Source organism: Ochotona curzoniae, unplaced genomic scaffold (assembly GCF_017591425.1).
Source record: "Ochotona curzoniae isolate NIBS_2020 unplaced genomic scaffold, NIBS_Ocur_1.0 scaffold_3835, whole genome shotgun sequence".
Classification (NCBI taxonomy): domain Eukaryota; kingdom Metazoa; phylum Chordata; class Mammalia; order Lagomorpha; family Ochotonidae; genus Ochotona; species Ochotona curzoniae.
The window spans coordinates 9,478,683-9,501,145 of record NW_024467114.1 but is presented as its reverse complement, the minus strand read 5'-3'; the positions used below and the strand labels follow the sequence as shown (position 1 = coordinate 9,501,145).

Sequence of the window (22,463 nt, the reverse complement as noted above, 5' to 3'; positions counted from 1 at the left end):
CACCTTACATTCTGTCTAAACTTTACATCAACCTTGCAGTCAATGTACTACTAACCAACGCTTTTGTTGTTGTTGTTGTTTCTTAAATGACCGTTTCATGAGGTGACTGGAAAACTGAAGAAGGGAACTTTTTCCAGCTCTCACCCCTGATACATTCCACTGAACATCGGAAGCCAGGTTCTTGGAGGAAGTATGTGAGAGTGCAGGGCTGGATAAAAACTGGGCTGTAATGCCAGCTCAGTGTCTACTCTTTCTCTGCTTTTCCTTTTTCCTCTCCTGTTCCTTAGTCTCCCATCCTCAACATTTATAGTGAAAAATCCGGCCATAAAATTCTCTCACTTTTTGCTTCCTGCTTATGAGCTTCTTATAAGATGAAAGTTAATTTACATCTTTTAAACCTCTAAAACTTTATCTTTAATCCCATTTAATCCAACAGATGATCCACTCACAAAGCCACAAAAAATAAGCAATTCAAAAAGGACAAATGGATTGAACAGCTACAGAAAGCAGTGTGCAATATCAAAAACCAAGCAAGACAATTTACTTTGTCCATTATTTAACAAAATATTAACAAATTCCTTTGCTCATATAACTAGATAGGTGAGACAGTTGAAAGACGTCTAGGGGCCACTGCTTGGTATAGCATGTTGGCCTCTGCTTGTGGTGCTCTTCCCCCAATCAAACTCCCTGACAGTAGCCTGGGAAGGCGCCAGTAGATGGCCCAGTGCAGGGAAGATCTCTCTAACTCTGTGTTTGAAATAAAAATAAATGTTTACAATAATTAACTAGGATGCCCAGTAAACACAAAAATTTCTTAAAGACTTGTTCTTTGTTGTTGAGCTGATTATATCATAGCTATTTCTATTTTTTACTCAAAGATATATTTTAAAGCATATTTTGAAATGAAATTCTAAGTCCTGCTGCATTCTCAGGAAGGGAGGTTCTGATTAGCAAGTCTCAGAATCTCGTTTACAAGTACAACTTCCGCATTAGCAAAACACCTCTAGACTGTGAGAAGTCACGTAGCATTAACTTCAAAGTAAATCCTCACTGAGCAGCATCTTATCTAGTTCACAATGAACAATGTTACAGATAAAAATTATTTTTAAAAGCTATTTCTCAACAACTGTTCCCTAAGACCATCGGTGCATACACCTGTGCACTTAGACCAACCGCCCCTTGAAGAGTCCTTCAGCCCAGGTAATCCCCAAAGCCAACGCAGTTTTTATGGTAGCTGGGTTGGATGCACATGTAACCTATGGCCACTGTGATTCCCCAAAACACAACTGCTTTCTTTCTTCCTACTCTATGGACATGCGACATGTTTCTGGTTTGCAAGACATCATGGCCTACCAGCAGCAGCAGTGGTCTCCTCGCCATCGTGTCTCTCATGCCACTCCATAGTCCTGTAATAACTGAGCATGACTTCCCAGAGGGCTTTGCACAGGTCCGCAAGGCACGGGATGTAGCTGTCTGGCGTGACATGCTGAGGAAAAAAAAGGAAAGCCAGCTTTAAAGCACATCACAAACGCATTAAAAAGTGGCTGATATCCATAACGCATAAACTGAAAAACCAACGATTCACTAAGTCAAGAAAAGAACTCAAGCAGATGGTAATAAAAAGCAAAAACAAAAACAAAAACAGTTACAAAAAAGCACAAACTCATCAACTAGATAGCCAAATTAAGTTACTTCTTAACAGGTCATTTTCTCTTTCCTGAGCTCAACTTTGCATAAAACTACATTTATATTATATACATAAATTCAACCTAGGGCCATCTCAACATTTGTCCTGGAAAATAACAGAAAGGCAGAATTAGTTATACTTTTCCCAAAGAAAAAGCATTACCACACAAATAATCGCATTACAATCCATCAATTAATTTCAATTATACTTGTTATCAATTAACAATCCAGAAAATTGAAACTTGGACCCACTCCCTTCTTTTCTCCATGCACCCACTGACTAGCTACATTATTTTTCCATTTATTCCAGAAAAGGTCCTTTATTATGCTATCTGTAAAGCATCTGCTGAAATTTAATGGGTTTGAATGAGACACAAACACAAAAATATACATATAAAATATTTTCAAAAGAACTTGAAATTGCTAGTGATGTTATAGTTGTATTTCTTCTCACTAAACTGGTTCAAATGTGACTACGTGACAGATCTATTAAACCACAGTGCACAGCTAAGTCTCCCAGCAGAACCTACATTTTTTTATCAACAACTATTCATACACACAATCTGATAAGAACGCCAGACCAGAGATGATCCATGCCTACATTTACATTCTAAAGGAGAAACAATTGTTGAAATCACTTGGCATAAACCCACAGATTACAACACACTGCTTAAAGAAAAACGGCAAGCAAATAATGTTTTTGGTGGATTCAATCCCAGATTAAACACTTAAAGACCATGCTGGTTGAAAAGTCAAGTCATTTCACCTTCAGATGGGGCCACTCCCCTCCATATCACGCACCCAACTGGTTTCAGCTTTCCCAGAGACAAGTTCTACTCATGTTTGTGACAACTTTTTACTAAAATTATTTGCAAGCAATATTTTCTAAGACTTTCATGAAAATCACTGTCAATTTCAAATAGAGACTATTATGTCACAGACTTGGGTGAAACAGAGCAAAAGGATCCAAAGAAACTAAGGAAGAGCCAAATAATTACATATCTAGTCAAAAAATACAAGGTCACATATACAAGCATATACAGTATATGCAAGTTTGGCTAGGAGTCTGACCTCCACTTGCTGCTAATTTGTACCCTGGGAGACTTCAAAATGACAGCCCAAGTGACTGGTTCCCGGATGCTACGCAGGGCACCGCCCATCTCCTGGCTCAGCTCAGCTCAGCTCTGACCCTGGCAGCTAACTGGAGAGTCATCCAGCAGATGGCAGCTTGGTCTGTCTCACTGCCTCTCAAATAAATTAAAAAAAAAAAAAAAAGGCAATACCTGATCTTTCTTTAAATAGCAATAAGAAAACACAAAGGTGTTATGGAAAACATTTCTCCTCTATCAGGTATTTTATAATTAGTGTTAAACATGTATATGCACATAAACACATGTGACACATGTGATATAAGTGACCCAACACAGGACTAAGTAAACAGCATTGCTAAACTGTGAAATAAAGCTCTCTTTTAGCACCATTCTCAGGTCTTTTGGTGGCTGTTAAATGGCCTTAATCAAACAGATAATATAAAACCAGCAAAGCATGCACAGTTAGAATAATTATCTTTCAAAGTTGCAAGTGACAAAATGCTGTTATCCTCGGTGCTGTCTGGCATCACAGGAACAGAAGCATTGGAATGCATGAACGCTATCCAGTTAAGATGAGGATCTTGTGGCCAGCCAGGTGCTTCTCTAGCAGTAAATGACCTTTGTTTCTGATGACAGCTGTGTGCCAACTACAATTATCCCCACCCCAAAGTTATCAAGCAGTGTAGATTCTGTTCATAGCTTTAGGAGTTCCTAGATCCGGACAGTAGACAGGCCTTCTCACACCCAAGCCAGTTTCAGTGGAAGAGAAAACTCCTCCATTTCCAGCAACAAGAGTACAGGCTGGTTCACCAAGTGACTCCAGCCCAAAGCATCTGTTCCACAGGTACCAAGAATCCAACCAAACCACTTCCTGAAACACAGAGAAAGCAGGTCAGACAAGCCAGGGCTCCTTTCCCCTACCTCTGCTTGTGCTACTGATGAACACAGATGTTTCCTCTTAACAATAATGACAGAGCAATGGCCTCATGGCAGAGCAGTTACAGCTGCCTGCTGCTAGCTGCCTGTGCTGCCAGCATCCCATATGGGTGCAGGTTCAACATCTGGCTGCTCCGCTTGCAATTCACCTCCCTGCTAATGCCCCTGGAAAAGCAGAAGCTGGCCCAAGTGCTTGGACCCTTGCATCCACGTGGAAATCTGAAAAAAGCTTCTGGCTCCTAGCTCCTGGCTTTGCCATGTTCCAGCTCTGCTCATTGTGGCCATGTGAGGAGTGAACCAGAGGAAAGATCAAACTCTTTCTGTAACTGTCTTTCAAATAAACCTTTTCAAACAATAATTTATGGTTTGCCTTCTCTAGGGAACTTAAGGAACTGTATTGACTCCTTCCACAGTTTACACTGTTCTAACTTCTCTCATTTGATCTCAGGTCATTATTATGTGACCTTACAGATTACAAACTCAAGCCTTCTTTAGCCTTGCTGCCCTGACCCAGCTGCTGACGGACAGAAGCGCCAGGTGGGAAGTGCAGCAGGACACACCTAGGAAGTCAAGTGCTGGGAAGATGCAGAGCAAGGCCTTCTCCCACATCAGCATCTGTGGAACTAACAAGGTTGGTGTGTCAGCTTGCAAAGGAAATAAAATTTCATAGATTCCCAGCCTCGGTGAAATCGTACCATAAAATTCAAAAACTCAAAACAAAAATTTAACAAAAAAAAAAAAAAAGAGAAAATTTCAGACTCTTCAAATTTCTTAACTATGCAAACTGCAAAGAGCAGGGGAAAAGGAAGTCTGGATAGATTTTTTCTATCATTTGATCAAACGACAATTTTAAAAACTATCAACACTACTTTTTGTTTTTCTTTAAATATCTACAAATGAGTATATAAAAGCACATATAAGAAAATTATCCAGGATAACATATTTGTAATAAGCAAAAATCTGACAGCTTAATTATTAAATTAAAACTGAGAAAACACTCAAATAAATAATATACCATGACATGAAAAGCTTCTTTCTTGGACAAAATACTCAAATGTGTTACATTTAGCAAGAAAAGAAAGGCACTGGGCCAGTGGCATGGCTCAACAAGCTAATCCTCCACCTTGTGGCACCGGCTTCCTACATGGGCTCCAGTTTGAGTCCTGGCTGCTCCAATTCAATCCAATGCAGCTCTCTGCTTGTGGCCTGGGGAAGCAGCAGAGGATGACCCAAGTCCTTCAGACCCTACACCTGTCTGGGAGGCCCGGAAGAGGCTCTTGGCTCCTGACTTTGGATCAGCTCAGCTCTGGCTGCTCTGAAGCCATTTGGGCAGTGAACCAGGGGATGGAAATCTTTCTCTCTCTCCTTTTTTGTAAAAATCTGCCTGTTGAATGTAAATAAATCATAAGAAACAAAAAAACGGCAAATAGGACCAGTAAGAAATAATTTCTTCCACTCTTACCTGGTTTAAACAAATACAATTCACAAGCACAGCTGCATACCTGCCTGCCCTGGCACCACTGCCTAGTAGTTCTGATGCAATTTCTTGAAAGCCTGTGATAATTTCTGAAATCACTCATTTTTTAATCAAGAATAGTGTCAGAGAAAAGGAACTACCTTAATATGCAACAAAATTTTCACCTTATGAAGTTAACTCCTTTATTCAAAAGAAATTTCTCCAGGAAACTGTAACTAACATTTGCTATTTATCCCTAAGTCACCAGACCCAAGTCACCTCAACTGATGTTTTATCACAGCTTACACACAAACCAAAACTGGGTGCTGGGTGAACATTAGCGCATGTATTTGCTGTCCTGTGTGAATATTCTCTGACCAATCTGTAACATATTAATAAATTATTGATTCATTATACATGTCACTTAGCAGGATGGTCATGTGCCAGAAGCTTCTTGGGGGGGTAATTCTAACAAGCTTTCGCTCAAAATGAAACAAAGCACCATAGGCTGTTTGCTGTTGGCTCATCTAAATATGCATGATTGTTTCCAAAGGTCACCCTATTTCAAAAAGTGAATGAAATTTAGAAAAAAACTTAACAATATGACAAATACCTGGAGTACAAATTTTTATTCCCAAGATGTTTTTAAGCCAAGCCTGGCTGGCATCTTCATTTCAGACACCCAGGGGACTGTCTTAAGAAGCATCAACACAAAGGCCTCTCCGACCCCAAGAAGCATGCAGTCAGCCAAACCTTAACCATGCATGCACACATGCTGGATTGAACCACACCCACTTAAAATGTGCTAGTTATCACTATTATTTCCTGCTTTAACAGAAAAGTTGAATTTGTAATAAGCTATTTTACCATTTAAATCATCTTCTAGTAAAAGCTACATTAACAGAATCAACAATGAATGTGATTGTTTATTTTTAAAATATATACTATCAAATTATGAATGTGTATGAAAAAGAAATTTCCAATCACTAAAATTTATGAGATGACTATACCTGAAATAGACATTTAAAGATACATGGTTGTATCACACTTAAAACATATAATCATTAAATTTATGAAAACACTCCTATCCCAATCCGACGAGCAGACATCTAACTTCTCACACTGTTAACGTTCCTTTGCAGCCCATGTCTCTGCAGCACATTCCTTGGCTAGATTTAAAGATCCACACTGTTTCCTGGACTGCTCAGTTCTCTCTCTTCCCCACGTTCAGACACTCGGCTGCATCCGGCACAGGTTCAGGCTCAGTTCACCTCCAACACTTGTCCAGCCTGCAGACACCAGCATGCCTGCCCTTCCTCTCGGGCAGCCAGCCCTCGCTGGTCTCCCCTCCCCTAATTCCTGAACGTCTCCGGGCCTGCAGCCCTCAAGTCTTCCTTACTTCCGCTTAGTCCTGCACAATCCTGGAATCCAGCACCATGGTTTTAAACAACAAATAGACATCAACCGCTCTCAAATCTGCACCTCCAGGATCTATCGCCCCAAGTTATTTTCTTTAACTATCTCCTGGGTAAGTCCACTTGACAAACTAAACTCCGACCTCCCCAAGGCAGGCCTGTTCCTTCCCAGACTCCTCTATAAAAGCAAATGGTGCCATGGCTCACAACAGCCGCTGGCTCTCTCTTCCTTACACACTGTATCAACCCATCAATAACACCTCCTTCAAAGACAGAGCCCCAGTCAGTCCATTTCCCACACACTGGGCTCTATTACCCAGAGACCCATGAGCCTTCAGCAATGAAAAGAGAAAACTGGTTATGAAACTGGCTACAAAAAGACTGACAGAAACCTGTGGGCAAAACCTACAAAGAAACTGCTCAGGAACACCCAAAACGCAATCACAGAAGAAAATTCAGGGCCTGAACGACACGATTAAAAGAAGCAATGAGAGGCCAGTGTCCATTTAAAGCAACTAACACGTGCACTCATGGCCACCGTTGCTATCTGTGCGACAGTATTCCAGTTTCTGTAGAAGGAATGATAGAAAAGGCGGAAACATTTGAGAAAGCACTTGTTTTCATTCTAGTAGCATCTTCAAATTGGAAGCATGAAGACAAGGGGAATATAAATTTACAATCCAAGAATGAGATACAGGAACAGGAAGTGAGTGACAACATACTGTGCACAGATCTTTATACTGTAGTTTCTGGAATTTTGTGTCCGTGTTGCCCGCACAGAGTTCCACGTAGCCAAGGACGACTTGGAACACAGTATTGTGAATGGCCTGAGTGAAGTGCATATGAAGTTGATCCATTGCTGTCTATGGGAAGAAAAACACACGGCATAATTTCATTATTAATTACAAAGTAATTTCACTTGCTTATTTAGATGAATCAATTTCAACAGATTGAAAAACACAGGGAATACTCTTTACCTGCAGCTTTACAACTTTATGTAATTCCTGTATTCCCAGGAATGACTGCAGGGCAGACGACCCATATGTAGCCGAGGCACCAGGACGCCGTCTCCCTTTCCCCATGAGCAGCGTGAACCCTGACTGCACTCAATGGCTCTGTACTCACAGGTGACACTCGGCCTGCTCTCTCCCACGGCCAGCACGACCACAGCTCCGGAGCCCCTCTGCCAGCAGACACTCCCCTACCCCGTGGTCCAAGGCACTACACCCCAGGGTCACTGTCTCCGGGAAGCCTGTCTTGCCCATCCTATAAAAATCAGTGCTTCTCACTCCACCCACTTACTCGGATTTCTATTTCCTTGTACCACAAGTATCCACCTAAGGTCACGTTCATTTATTTTGATAATGCTTGCATGCCACTGGAAGGTGTAATACATTAGGGCCTATACACGGGCCCCTCTTCAATGTTCAAAACAGGCATCAACTACTTTTTAAGGAATTCAAGAGCCTTAGGAGAAAAATTAGCAGTTACAATCCTATTTTTGAAGGAATTTAGGAATATCCCTTAGAAATGTCAAGTGTCTCGCATTTTTCCAAGGTACAGCTTAAGAAACAAAAATTAGTAGATATCAGTAAACTCCAAATTTATTTTTTTCAAATTGCAAAAGGCAGAATTTGATAAAGTCTTAAATTTCCTTCTTAGAGACCATTTAAGGGAAGAAAACCTTTACATTCGTGTTTAAGTATTATCTAGACAAATACGTAACTTTGTAATCACAGAAGATAAAACTCACAAGGCATGGTACCTTGTTCAAGTTTGTCAAGGAAGCCTTGGCCAATAAAAGCATTCAAAGTCATGCAACTACGAGAAAATTTATGGGATTTGGTGGATAACAGGTAAATAGAACCCTATGAAAAATCTGGTAAAGGCAGTAGACCTTTTTAATAGACAAATGCACACAAGTTAGATACTATCTTAAGTGAGTCCGATCTATGAGTTCCTGAAGATCCAAACTAAGAAGTTTTGCTTCGTAATCAAGAGCTGAAGTGAAAGAGAATATACACAGTCTGCCAATAAATCATCTTAAAAACACTTTACTTTGGGCCCAGTGTGTTAGCTAATCCTCTGCCTCAAGTGCAGGGATGCCTTATGGGTGCCAGTTCTAGTCCTGACTGCTCCATTTCCTGATCCAGCTCCATGCTCTAACCTGGGTAAGAGATGGTCCAAGCCTTGGGCCCCTGCACCCATGTGGGACACTCAGAAGAAGCTCCGGCCTCCCAGCTTCAGATCAGCCCAGCTCCAGCCATTACAGTCATTTGGGAAATGAACCAGCAGATAGAAAATTTCTCTCTCTCACTCCCTCTCTTTAACTCTTTCAAACCAAAAAATATATACATACGTTTTAAAACAAAAAATAATAAGGGTGTATTAAAAAAAAACAAACACTTTTAGATTTTTACTTGTTGATTTTGAAAGGCAGACAAAGAGACAAAGCTACCTCCCCTCCAAGATTCACTCCTCAAATGCTGCCAAGAGCCAGAGCTAGGCCAGATGGAAGGAAGGGATGAGGAATTCAATCCAGGCCTCCTATGTACGTGGCAAGGCTCGAACACTCGGCCCATCACTCACTGCCATCCAGGGTGCGCATCAGCAAGAAGCAGAGTTGGAAGCAGAGCCAGGCCACGACCCACACACTTGGCTATGGGATGCAAGCATTCCAAGCAGCATCTCACACACTGCGCCAATATCCAGGCCCACATTTTTTAAGATGCATAAAATCATGAAAATAACAAACCTGAAAACATTTCTTAGCTCCAAAAAAAGTTTGTAGTGTTTTAATTACATTGTATATACTCAATGTACACAAACATTACTACCATAAATTCAGTAAAATCATATACTTCACCAAATTAATTATCTCAAGATTATTACATTAATAGTATTCAGATTTAGAATAAATCATCAAGTTCCATACATTCCTGATTCAGAAAAAAAGCAAACATGCTTTTGAAACAGACCTGTGTCTTGCCAAGTAGTCGATAAGCTTGCTGGACCTTGGTATAATGGTTAACATCAAAATTCTTGCAGATTTTAGAAAGCGCCACATCCAACTGTTCCTACAGAATTCAAAGAGGCAACAAGAAGTGATTAAGAAACTTTTCAAGGGAAAGAGACGCAAATATTTCAACCAATCTAGTATCTAAATATATTTGTTATCACACTGGCTTTAGTAGTCAAAAACAAGATTAATTGAAATTAGAAATTGCAATTTCTTAGTAATTACAGTCAAGATTACTGAGGTATCATTTCTATCCCATGAAACTTAGGCCTATTGCTTCCCAGTGAAACAAAGTAAAGAAATCTCATTTTTTACTTTTACTTAACTATGCATCTTCAAATATTAGATAAAACCTTACAACTATATTAACTGACTTCTGGTTATATTGAAACATGGAACACTCTTCTTTATAAAACATTGTTACATAATTCTCAATAAACTTAGAACGAACCTGAAAGTACACACCTCAAGGTTAGGCGTTTCTATCTAAAAGCACTGTCTGTTTATGCAGTTCTGCTTCAATGGTTTCATTTTTACATAACAAAATTCTATAAAAGTATAGAGAAATATATGTTCATAGTAAAAAAATATTGAGCTCTCAGTAGAAAACCAGCATAAAAAATATCCAAGGAATTTTTTACTTAAGGGATTCAATGGAGTTCTTTGTGTGATTACCAAACTGGCATTCCGACCATTAGCAAACAATTACTTGTGATCAAAAGCTACTTTCATGAGTCACTTGAAAGTCTAACCTCACCAAAATAAAAAGCACAAGAAATTGAATAATTCCTATTAAATTAATTAGCACAAAAGCCCTGCATTTGCAAAAGCTACAGTGGTTAGAGATGGACTCTGTGCGTGTGTGCTGGTGGCCAAAGGAGGCCTCCCTCACGCAGCAACATACGTTTTCTCTTCTGGCTTCTAGAATTTTGATGAACTGATATGAGAGGAAACCTTCTGGGATAGTTTTCATCAGCCAATAATTACAGACAAGTAACACGATTCACAAAAAAAAATGTTGGCCATGATGTATTTCAAATGAGGCTAATATGGATGACTGACAATTTTGAGATTTTCCTGGAAACGGTTATTATTATTTTTTTTTATAATCATTGTTTCAAGGTCCCATAACTCCAAAAGTGTTATTGAGCTTCCAAGCTTAACCAATGGACACTCCAAATGGAAAACAATTTGTAGTGATACAGAAACATCAGGAATGATGCCACAGTCAGCTGTGCTCAGAAAACTCGGAAAACTCATTTATGACAAAACTGTTCTTACCTCAATTTGTTCTAGAGTGTCTTGCAGCTTTGAATTCAGTTCACTATTTGAAAACACAGAGAGTTAGATGTGTCGTCTTAAAAAAAAAGACAATCTAGTACAAAATGAAGATGTGACAGCTGAAAAAATAACATTCCAACGCCTACAGGAGGAACAGCAAGATGGGCTACTGATCCTATTGAGAGTCCAGTAAGACACGACCGAGAAATAAAAGCGAAACAGGACTCAGCAGACAGCACTGTCAGCGGCAGCAGGGCACATGAAGCAGGAAACCTTCCAGAACCTATGCACAGGACTAAGAACTAAAGCATGAAAAATTACAACAATTTAAAAAATATAAGTGTAAGCTAATTAAGTTTAAAAATGAAGACTACTTACTATACCTCAGGGGCAAATGATTAGAACACAAAAACTTTCAAATATCATCTTAAAAATACCCAGGAAAATCTTGAAGTATGCATAAGAGTATACAATGTTCTATCTATTTCATCCACTTAAAATTCTAGACAAGCAGCATGTCAGTGACAGAAGCCTGCACGGTTAAAGGGAGTATAGGTAGAAAGCATTTTTAAGATTTTCCTTTAAAAAGATGAATAGGGCCTAGCACGGTAGCACAGTAGCAAAAGCCCTCACCTTGCACACACTGGGATTCCATATGGGCACTGGATCTAATCCCAGTGGCCTTGCTTCCCATCCAGCTCCCTGCCTGTGACCTGGGAACACAATTAAGGACAGCCCAAAAGTTGGGACCCTACACCCACATGGGAGACCTGGAAGAGGCTCTGGGCTCCTGGCTTTGGACTGGCTCAGTTCCAGCCATTGCGGCCACTTAGGGAGTCAATCAATGGACGGAAGATCTTCCTCTCTGTCTCTCTTCCTCTCTGTATATCTGACTTTCCAGTAAAAATAAAAATAAATCTTAAAAAAAAAAAAGATGATTATAGGCTGTCCAAAAAAAAAGAAAAGAATGAATGAATAAGACCTAATGGTATCAAAATACTATCCCAAAAAAGGACATTAAAAAGAATTGAGCAATCTTAGAATTAAATAAAAATCCCCTCTAATCCTTTCATAAATAAAGGATTACTGGATAAAGAAAAGGTGGTACTCAACACAGTAACATGGACCCGTAAAAAGGAACAAAATCCCCAAGTGTGACAACACGGATGAACCTGGAAGAGTCAAGCACCGAAAAGCAAGCACTACATGCAGCATCCAACACTGGCTACCAGAGCAGCCATACCTACGTAGAACAGAACTAAGATAAAACAAAGAAAGGACTGCAATCTTCGCTACCTGGAGTCCCTTAGCTCACAGTATGACCTCCCACACCACCCTAGCTGGGAACCCCAGTCATCTGTAATGTCTCCTCTCTTCATATGGAACCAGGAATCAGATCCTGCTGACTCTAGTCTCAGTATTTCCCATAACTCCCTACAGAGATACGCTCTCAATCCTCTGCCGTAACCCATACATTTTCGTATTTTGTTTGAATCATTTTAACAGCTTCCAATGAAACTCCACATGTAACCCAGAGCTCCTCCTTTTAATTCACCCACCTATTTAGTTGACATTCACCCTCAACCATTGTACAGCATCCTCCAAAACGCTGCAATGGATAGCTTTGAAAATGAGGGATTTAGTCAAAACACTACGGCGACTCGGCAAGTGCCCCCCAGCCCTGCGAGCCTTACCACTTGCACCTGGCAGATTCACATTTATTTACTTGCCTGGTCACAAAGGACTTCTGAGTTTGTAGCTCGTAAGCAAAGCAGAAATAACAACTGTTTTGAAAAACTCTGGCAACTCCCCTTTAAAGCCCTAAGTTAATTTTACATATGAAAACCTTAGAATTTTGACTTGAAAAATTCGCTTCCCATTCATTTCCCAATGCCTGTGTTTCAGTCAGATGGACCACGAGCAGTTCCATAAACGACGCCCAGAATCAGACCCTCCACAGCTACCCACGGTGCTCACTTCATAGAATGAAGACATCCCTGCTTTGTTCTCACTTGCAGAAGTCCACCTGTGTTTCCAATTCCAATTTAAGTCACATCTCTGGGAAGCCTTCTCCTGCTAACTCCTGCTAACTCCTGCTAACTCCTGCCACGAGTTTCACAATCTTGCTTACAGAATCTTGGAACAGAGTAAGAAACACGGGCGGCTTTGTGCCCTCCAGAAGACAGACGGGCTTCTCTCCCAGTCACCCTCTAGGACCAAAGCTGCCCCGACTCCGAGGGGCTCTAGCTGTGAGTCAGGTTTACACTGAGACACAGACAGCCTACTTTAGCCTCCATCCCTTCAGTCTGTGTTCTCGCGTTGCTGCTACAGTAGTGAGCATAGCTGCCTTCCACTCTGCTCTCTCCTTGAAAAATCCAGACTGTACAGATGGAAGAAAAGGAAGGAGACTGTCCTAGAAGAAAAAGATCCACAGTATACTGCGGGTCTGCAGGTGCATCAGCAAGAAACAAACCAAGAGGCAGCACTGAAATCAGCTTTGTCCAAAGTTCACCCAAGGCTGAGGCTAGAAACCCAGACACACACAGGCAAGGACGACTGGCATAATGACGGTATCTGACTAGTACATGTTTCCTTACATAATCTTCTGGCTTTATAGAAAAAAGAAACACTTCTAAAATCATCCATGGGTAGGAGAATTATTTTTTCAGCTTTGTCAATAAGAGGAGCTTCAGTGTTTATGAAATTATAAATTCATGGGTTGCTTTTATTGCTCTTATTTATACTCACATGATTCTATATTTTAAGCACTAAGAGTTAATGAAAACACGGTAATGTGAATCACATGCAGAAGGCAAATCTGTGCATCAAGAATCCTGGTTTCATTTAAAATGCTTTTCAAAATCCACAAGTGCAGACAGACAACAACTTACTGCTAATTTAGAAACACATATATAAAAATTATGCGAATAAGGATTGCGCAGTAACTGCGCAGCTTTTAAGGAAGCCCTTGGCTGTCATTTAGAACAGTGGATTCAAGCCATTCCAGTCAATTAAACAAACTATGTTGAAAGGATCTACTCATAAACATTTTGATAAATAAAAGCCACATTATGCCGGGTCTGAGATGGAAGGCTGAAAGCTTTTCAGAGCTGTCTGCATGCTGAATGAGCGGATTATACAGTTCTATAGAGCATTTTTAACATAACTCCAGATAATGTCCAAGATAATATATCCACAAATAACTAATTAATAACGTTATTTTTAAATACCTCATCTAACACAAGCACATATTCACAAAAATGAGTCCTGGAAGGGTTGTACATAAATCAAAATTTTATACAAATTTCATTATACAAAAAGAAGATAGTCCAGAGCTAATTAACCCCTGAATGAGCGTTTCCTGGTATGTCATTAATGAGCCAAATAACTTAAGGAAAGTGTCTTTACATCTTTGGGGACTAATTTCTAATATAAAGGTGAGCCTGATTTAAAAAACAGCAACAGAACTGCCTTCGCGCATAAGCCATGCTTCATGAATCAACTGTGTGCTTAACACAGTTACCCAAGGAGCACATCTCGGCACATGGATCTGTAAAACTCTAGAACTTTCACTATGAACTGAAGTAAGTGGAAACCTAAGTTTGCTGTCGCTTGGGGAGTGAATCATCAGACAGAAGATCTTCCTCTCTGTCTCTCCTCCTCTCTGTATATCTGACTTTGCAATGAAAATAAATAAATCTTTAAAAAAAAAAAAGAAAAAATTCTAAAAACATAAACATATATAAATATACACACAACGCTCAGGCGACTGATCAATCCTGTCTGCTTTTCTGTGGAAATAATTGTTCTTCCAATCATGTGTACGATCTAGATCATGAGCTCCTTTGTATCCCCGTTTATTAAGAAAGCACAGTTAGGGCCCGGCACAGTAGCCTAGTGGGTAAAGTCCTTGCCTTGCATGTACTGAGATCCCATATGGGCGCCAATTCTAATACTGGCTGCTCCATTTCCCTTCCACTTCCCTGCTTGTCACCTGGAAAGGCAATAGAAGATGGCCCAAAGCCTTGAGAACCCTGCACCCACATGGGAGACCTGGAAGAAGCTCCTGGCTCCTGGCTTCAGATTGGCTCAGCTCTGGCCATTGCAGGCCTGGGGGGGTGAACCAACAGATGAAAGATCTTTTTGTCTCTCCTACTCCCTGTGAATCTGACTTTTCAATAAAAATAAATAAATCTTTACAAAAGCAGAGTTAACTATAACAAAATAGGACAAGAAATATACAAAAAATGTAAGCACTGATAGCAGGTAAGTGAAATGTGTTCACCAGAAACTAAACAAATGCCACTCCACTTTGATTTTCACCTCAAGATCAGAGTTCTTTTCCTTACATCGGTTCTCCAGACGATATCTCAACAACCATGGAGCTGACACTGTGCTAAAGTGGGCTAAGCTAGCGCCCCTGAGGCTGGCATCCACAGGAACACCAGCCTGGGCTGCTCCACACCCCACCCAGCTTCTGTCAGTGCACCTGGGAAGGGATCAGAAGATGGGCCAGGCCCTTGGGTGCTTGCCACCCACACGTGAGACCTAGCCGGGTTGCACACTGCCAGCTTTAGCCTGCCCAGTGCCTTTAAGAGTGCACCAGTGGACAGAAAATCATTGTGTGTGTGTGTGTGTCTCTCCCTCTCTCTGTAACTACGTTCTACACAAATCTTCACATTTAGACATACGTGTGTATATATGTGTATGCTTAAACAATCATGATACACTAGATTTAATTTGGGGAGGCAAATTATTGAAAAAACAGCAGATCTAATTAGAATTGTAAAAGGATATAAATGTAGTAAAATTGACCAAGTAAAAATGAAGTTTGATGAAGACGGAAATGGGAAAAAAGCAGAGGAAGCATACGACATTGCCACCTCTGACTGACAGTATGAAGCAGATGGGGCATCAACTGACAACTTTCCTACAATACTAAGTCAGAAAAAGGTATCCAAACACAACATTTAAAACTGCAATGAAATTTACCTACAGGAAAATTAGTAAGCTGCAGAGTTCTATGGTGGTGGAAAATGAATGGGGGTCGAGAGCCAAAAGAAAAACTTTAAAACAATATTTGCTGGGCCCAGTGCGGTAGCCTAGTGGCTAAAATCCTACCTTTGCACATACCAGGATGCCATATGCATACTGGTTTGTATACTGGCTGCCCCACTTCCCTTCCAGCTCCCTTCCCGTGGCCTGGGAAAGCAGCAGAAGACAGCCCAAGTCTTGGGACCCTGCACCCAAGTGTGAGAGCCAGAAAAAGCTCCTGGCTCCTGGCTCCTGGCTTTGGATTGACACAGCACTGTCCATTGCAGCTGCTTGAGGAGTGAACCAGTGGATGAAAGATCTTTCTCTCTGTGGCTCCTCTCTCTGTATAAATGACTTTCCGATAAAAATGGATAAATCCTTTTTTAAAAAAATTTACTTAAATTTGATTATCTTTTTTGTCATGTGCAGATATTATTTTGTGTTCTTTTTAAATAGTAACACCCAGGGGGATTGGGCAGAGGAAAATATCTTAAATAAAATACAGGGAGTGCAGATGGGATCAAAGTAGCATTATCTCAACAGCCTGGACCAAGCACAGCCAGCTGTCAAGGCCACAGAGCTGGCTAGCAGGGCTGGTGATCCAGCAGCCACACTTAACATCTGAATGTAGCCGGAAGCAGGGTTTCTAAGTCTCGAGAAACAAACCGCAAATTGCCAGAAAGGCAACAGGAAAGGAAAGCTCCCCTCACGTGCCCAATTTGTTGGCAAAGGCTGTGTTCACTTACTGGGTAACCTACAACCAAATGTCCAAGTTCATACTCAGAGTAAAACAAAAACAAAAGGGTACAGTGAAGATTATTATCTGTCTACATTACAGCACAGTCATCAGCACACATCATGCGACACAGAGGCTCTGTGCGTAACAAAGAATGCTGTCGGGTGCCCTCAAGTCATTCCTTTCAAATGAAATTTTAAAAAATAATAACGCAGTTTTGACTTTTAAATATTTCCTTGAAACTAATGTAAATACATTTCAAGGGAAGAGGAAATAGAATGTTTCATTCACAGATACACTTTGACATAAATACATTCTGATTTTTATTCCCAATAAGTTCCAACTATGCGACTCTGTCAATCAATCCAAGAACTGTCAAATAAAGTAAAAATGTTCTCTGTCAGTTATACAAGTGAACAAAACTGGAGTTACAGTAGTTTTTATTAAAAATGCTGAAATACAGCACATCTCAAAGAGATGAAAAAAAAAAGACCCTGAGGAGATACCAGTTTCCTCGCACGTTGAAGAAGTGGGTACATCACGCTACCATCTGGCATTCCGTGTATCGGCCAGACTCACACAAGCGGAAGTGGCAGGCTGAGCGGAGGCCTCCGTAACAGCAGCGCACGGGCAGTCTGTCCGCCTGTGGGATCCCGAGAGAAAAGCTGAGCCATTACACATGTGGAGCCTAGCACAGGCAACTCTCCTTGGGCCGCAGGGTTTCTGCCTTCCACCATGAAAACCTTATTTCTACACAAAGCAATGATGTGACTAACAAAAAAAATAGAACCAAAGCAAAATTAAGAAATAGATAAGCAGGTATTTGAATATATGAACTTGCTTGAAATATATTTAAAAAAAAAATCACAAAGGAATCCAAAAATACTTTAAGCCATGGAGTGGCTGTCTTCCAGTTTAAGACACTGCTAAAGGGAACAGACTGCTGTCTCTCCAGTCATTAGCAGGCATGAACAATAGGTTTACCCTTTAAAAAAACACGAGACTATACAAATTCAGTTAGATATCAAACAACTATTCTATCATTACCAGAGAGTCAGATGATTTCTAACTCCGAGTCACAACAGTCCATGCCAAGGTTAAATCCTGCCTTTGACTGAATTCTGCAAGTCAGATCGATTAAGTGCACTTTCAAATTTACCATTGAATCCTCTGACCAGGCCAGAACACACGCTCCAGAGTGGTTCCAAGACCAGAAGCAAAGCAACAAAAGAAAACAAATGCCCAGCAGAAAGTGCACCTAATTAAGACAAATGAGAACAATACAATGGCCCTCTCCCTCTGGGGAGGGGGTGAGTCCCATCTGTAAAGCCAACCTGCATCCCTCGGCGCACCTGCCACAGCAGCACTTCCACTTTATAAGCAGAATCTAAGTCAAAGCAGAGAGAACAGTGGCTGCCAGAGGCTAGGGAGGAAACAGAAGGGGCACAAGACCTTAGATGCAACAAGTGCGGTTTGTGGTTTTTGTGTATTTGCTTGTTTGCTTTTGAGATCTATTGCGTTGAGGAATGAATGTAGCTAATACGTACTGTTTATTTCAATATTACGGAGAATACATTTCATATGTTCTCATCATAAATACGTGTGAGGGTAGGCGCTTGGCCAAGCGGCTCAGGCACCTTGAGCCTGAGTGGCAGTCTCTGCTGGGGCTCCTGTTTGCAGTTTCCAGCTAATGGGGACCCCTCCCTGCCGAGGAGGCAATGTTGGCTCGATTAACACCCGCCTGTTCCTCACATCCACCTGGCAGACCTGAACTGCATCGCAGCCCCAGCCAGGCAGCCATCAGGGCAAAGAGCCAGCACACCAGAACTCTCTCCTTCCTTTCCCTCGCTCTGTCTCTCTTACATTTATTTGTTCCTCAAATAAACACATTTTTCTTCAAAGAAAAAAAGAGAAATAAAGAATTGAAGGCAATTTCATAAGAAAGATCTGTCATACACTATATTACCTAAAACCATTTTTAATCTAAACTATCATTACTGATCTTTTCAATCTCCAACTTTTTACCCTGGCTGATAACTACAGTCATACCATGTTTATTGTCACTATAAACGTTCATGAAAAGTACTTCATAGACATTCCATGTTAATTTTAAAAGCCCAGATAAAAATTGATTTTAAAGATCTTTCCTATAGCTAATTTTCATCATGTAAGATGTTTACTTTTGCACAGCCAAAACTCAATTTTTAATTAGCAGAAAATATAAAGTTTCAATACTCCACCTGCTCCCTCCACGTCCTATCACCAAGTCCCACACTCCCCACCCCGTTATGATGGATGGTGACCTTTGCCAAGCTAAGCTCTGCGATAATCCCCCAAAGCCTCAGGAATATTGTGTTCTCAATTTCATTTCAACTTTTCACTCCTTCCCATCAATTTTTCAAATATTCAGGTTTCTTTCCTTGAATTCTCTCCTTTACAAAATTTCCTACCTTGAACTCATATAACAAGCAACCTCCCTTAGATCTGTCCCCCAGAATTCAAATATGACTTCACGGTTACTGTAAATATCCAACTGCCATGCATTTTCAGGTCTTATTTTGTGTAGCATCTCTACAACAAAGATTGCCCAGAGTTTAGTACCCACAGCCCCTCATGTTTGGTTTGGCTAATGTTTCCTGTTCCCACGGTAGACCCCAAAGCCCCCCACTATACACTCAACTCCTTCTCTGAGGGCCCTCTTCCCTCGAGACTTCTCTGATGGGTCCTCCTTGACAGTCTGGGATTCTCGGTGCCACGATGTACCCTGCTGGTCACCAGCTGTGTGGCCGCCACTAGGCTGCCCACTCTAGCACAGCGCAGTCATGGAGAGCAAACACTGAGGAAAGACAGAGCTGCTCTCACCCAAGAGGGCAGATGCGTTAGTACTACCTGTTTCCTCAAAACCCACAACACCTTACCAGAAACGCCTAAATACATTCAACATACTAAAACTAATGCTCCATTTAATCAATCTAATAAGAATAAATGACAGTATCAAGCTTTTATTTAGTTAATTTCTTTCAAAATGGACAAAACTGAAGCATCATTAGTATCATGTTATGCATATACTGAACAAATAGAATCTCAATCTGCATGATCCTAGTAGGAAAAAAAAAACATAAAAATGTAAATGGCATCTCTAAGGAGGAAAATTACTTGCCCTTGCCTATTTCCAGCAAAGCACTACATATGACATTACTCCAATGTTAAAAGAAAAAAACAATTGAAACCTGTATTAATATTTTCCTCTTCCATAACCCTTTCATTTTTCAGATCCCACAATTACACTGACACTCCCGTCACTTTATTTAGTTGGCATGTTTATTTGTGACAGATTTCGAGGAACACACACCTGGGGAACAGAGCCTCCCAGGGTACTGCAACAAGCAATTCAAACCTTTCATTTTTAGGCAAACCAAAAATCCAATAAAGCAGTTAGAAATGAAATTGCAATAACACATAAAATACATAATCTCATAAATATTACAAAGTGATTGCTATCTAAGCTAAAATTATACTTAAACTTTCTGAAAGACTCCTTATCACATTGTGGCAAACACACAAACCATCGGATCTTTCATAAGGAAGCTGAGATAACATTCTCAAAATTTGCAGGATGGACACAGTTGAAGGAGAAGAACCACCCAGAAGTATAATGGAGAAGGGACACACTCATTCTTGTCTACTATTCTATAATTTCCTCCATATCAGAAAGACTATGAAGGAAGCGTTTCAACATGATGACATGAGGTCAAAGTGCAGGCTGTGATCTGTTGAAGAACTGCTGCTCTATCAATTTCACCGTACTGCCCTTTTATGTACATGAATGCTGTCAGCACATAGCACTCCACATTAGCTTTAAACCTTCATTTAGCATGGTGTGTTACAGAGCTCCTATATAAACACTGGTCATGGAATCAGCTTTAGGTCCTGACATCAGCTTACCTTATACAACTGTAGTGCTTGAAAGTGCTGGCCGCTTTCTGACATTCCAGGCACAGCTGGATAGCTCCGGGATAGTCTTCCTCCTTGGACCACAACAGAAGCCATCAGCCTGCAAACAGTTTCCTTACAGCCCCTGATAAAAACAAGCCACTGTTCCCACTCTAACTGCAAGTCACAGAACTGGAACATCTTAGTTCTTCTTAACCAAAGATCAGGATACCAATAATAAGTATATAGCAAAACATAAAGAAGCAACTGACTCTAGGCTTAAAGAGTATGCACAGAATAAAACTACACTGAAACCATCCTGCCTCCTTCCCGCGCACTGAGATGGCATGAGCACATCGACCAGAATCACAGCTGCTCTCCAGGGAAGGCCGACCTTCTCTCTCAGGAATGTTTATACACAATGTTCTACAACAGTGCCCATTCGGTCTGTAATCCATATTCAACGGTTCTACCACAAACAAATCCATAAATCACACCAAAGAAATAAATTTAGGGAAAGCAGTGCAGTATTCACTAACAATCTCCCAATATCTTTCTCACACTAACAGTAACTTAATTAACAAATGAACTTCTCGTATGGATGTCTCAAATTCTAAATTAGTAGTTCTCCATTAGAAGCAAGACAACAAGTATTTAAAAAGCCACAGTTTTCCCTAGGTTCCTATCTAAATGCCACAGGTGTAAGGCCAAGCCTGGGGGATGCAGACAGTGACAAAATGCCCACCCAGGGGCCTCGCGTGCGGGGAACTAGACAGACCACGTATCTCGGACAGCCTTATGACTACATTTTGGTGAGTACTGAGAATGTTTCAAGAAGAAAACAGCTGATGCAGAAAATCAATTAATATATGAACTATCAATTACAACCAAAAGCTTACACATTCCTTAACCAGACCTAGCTGCTACAATGCCAAATTCGATTTACTGTCTGAATACACTGCAAAGGACTAAAGTGATCCTTCCAATATTATATTACTACAAAAAAATGTTTTCCCAAACAACCGTGTTTTTCTAAATAAAGTCTATGTTGTGTGAGGAGAAACAGAGTCTTAGCACGTCTAAACACACTCCTTTCCTCACACCGACTGGAGACAACGCCCTCTGAACACGGGCTGTGGCCAGCCTTGTCAACTTACCTCCAGCATCTCGCTCAAGCGTACGTCTGTTCTTTGCTGAAAAAATAAAAACCAAAGGTAAAATCCACTTCACAAACAAAATCAAGTTTCAATTTGTAAAAAGTAGCATATATGTACCAATGTTTTGATCGTCCTCAGAGACTTCAGGAGTCCAATCAACAGCTGACGTTTCCTTTGATTTGCAAGGAGGCCTAGACTGGCTTGAGTGAAACCTTCTTTTGCAATATTCAGGTGTCTGCAAAGGGGAACAGCAAACAGTTAAAACTTCCTAATACAGTAAGATTGCCACCAACACAGAAAAATTTATGCGGAGGCGAACGACCTAGCATATCCTTAGAAGAGGACCACAGTTACCATTTGAAAAACGGCCTCAATTGCTCAGTCTAAACTGACATTATTCAACACACTGGGAATGGATTGACCAATTTGTAAACTATCAGTGATCCACAACAAGAAGAGATCAGAAACTGAAAATAAACATTTAAAAACTTCATATAGGGTTGATTTTGTAGGAAAACAGAGTTAAGCTGCCCCCCAAGTCCCCAACATCCCATGTGGGAGTGCTAGCTCAGGTCCTTGCTGCTCTGCTTCCAATCCAGCTTCCTGCCCACGCACCTAGGAAAGCAGCAGGTCATGGACCACGAGCCTGGGCCCTGCCAACCACGTGAGAGATCCAGAAGGAGCTCCACGCTCCTGGCTTCCGCCTGGCCCAGCCCTGA

At 40.8% G+C, this 22,463-nt stretch overlaps 1 protein-coding gene across 1 annotated transcript in view; it reads right to left on the bottom strand.

Annotated features, from left to right (window-relative positions):
- Positions 1-22,463, bottom strand: part of VPS50 (VPS50 subunit of EARP/GARPII complex) — a 78,616-nt gene that overhangs the window by 37,880 nt on the left and 18,273 nt on the right. The window contains exons 7-13 of the mRNA XM_040965151.1: positions 21,862-21,979; positions 21,745-21,780; positions 20,600-20,682; positions 10,885-10,927; positions 9,563-9,661; positions 7,307-7,447; positions 1,354-1,486 (exon numbers count right to left, since the gene is read on the bottom strand). Coding sequence (XP_040821085.1) covers positions 1,354-1,486; positions 7,307-7,447; positions 9,563-9,661; positions 10,885-10,927; positions 20,600-20,682; positions 21,745-21,780; positions 21,862-21,979 — 653 coding nt within the window. The remainder of the gene's footprint in view (positions 1-1,353; positions 1,487-7,306; positions 7,448-9,562; positions 9,662-10,884; positions 10,928-20,599; positions 20,683-21,744; positions 21,781-21,861; positions 21,980-22,463) is intronic.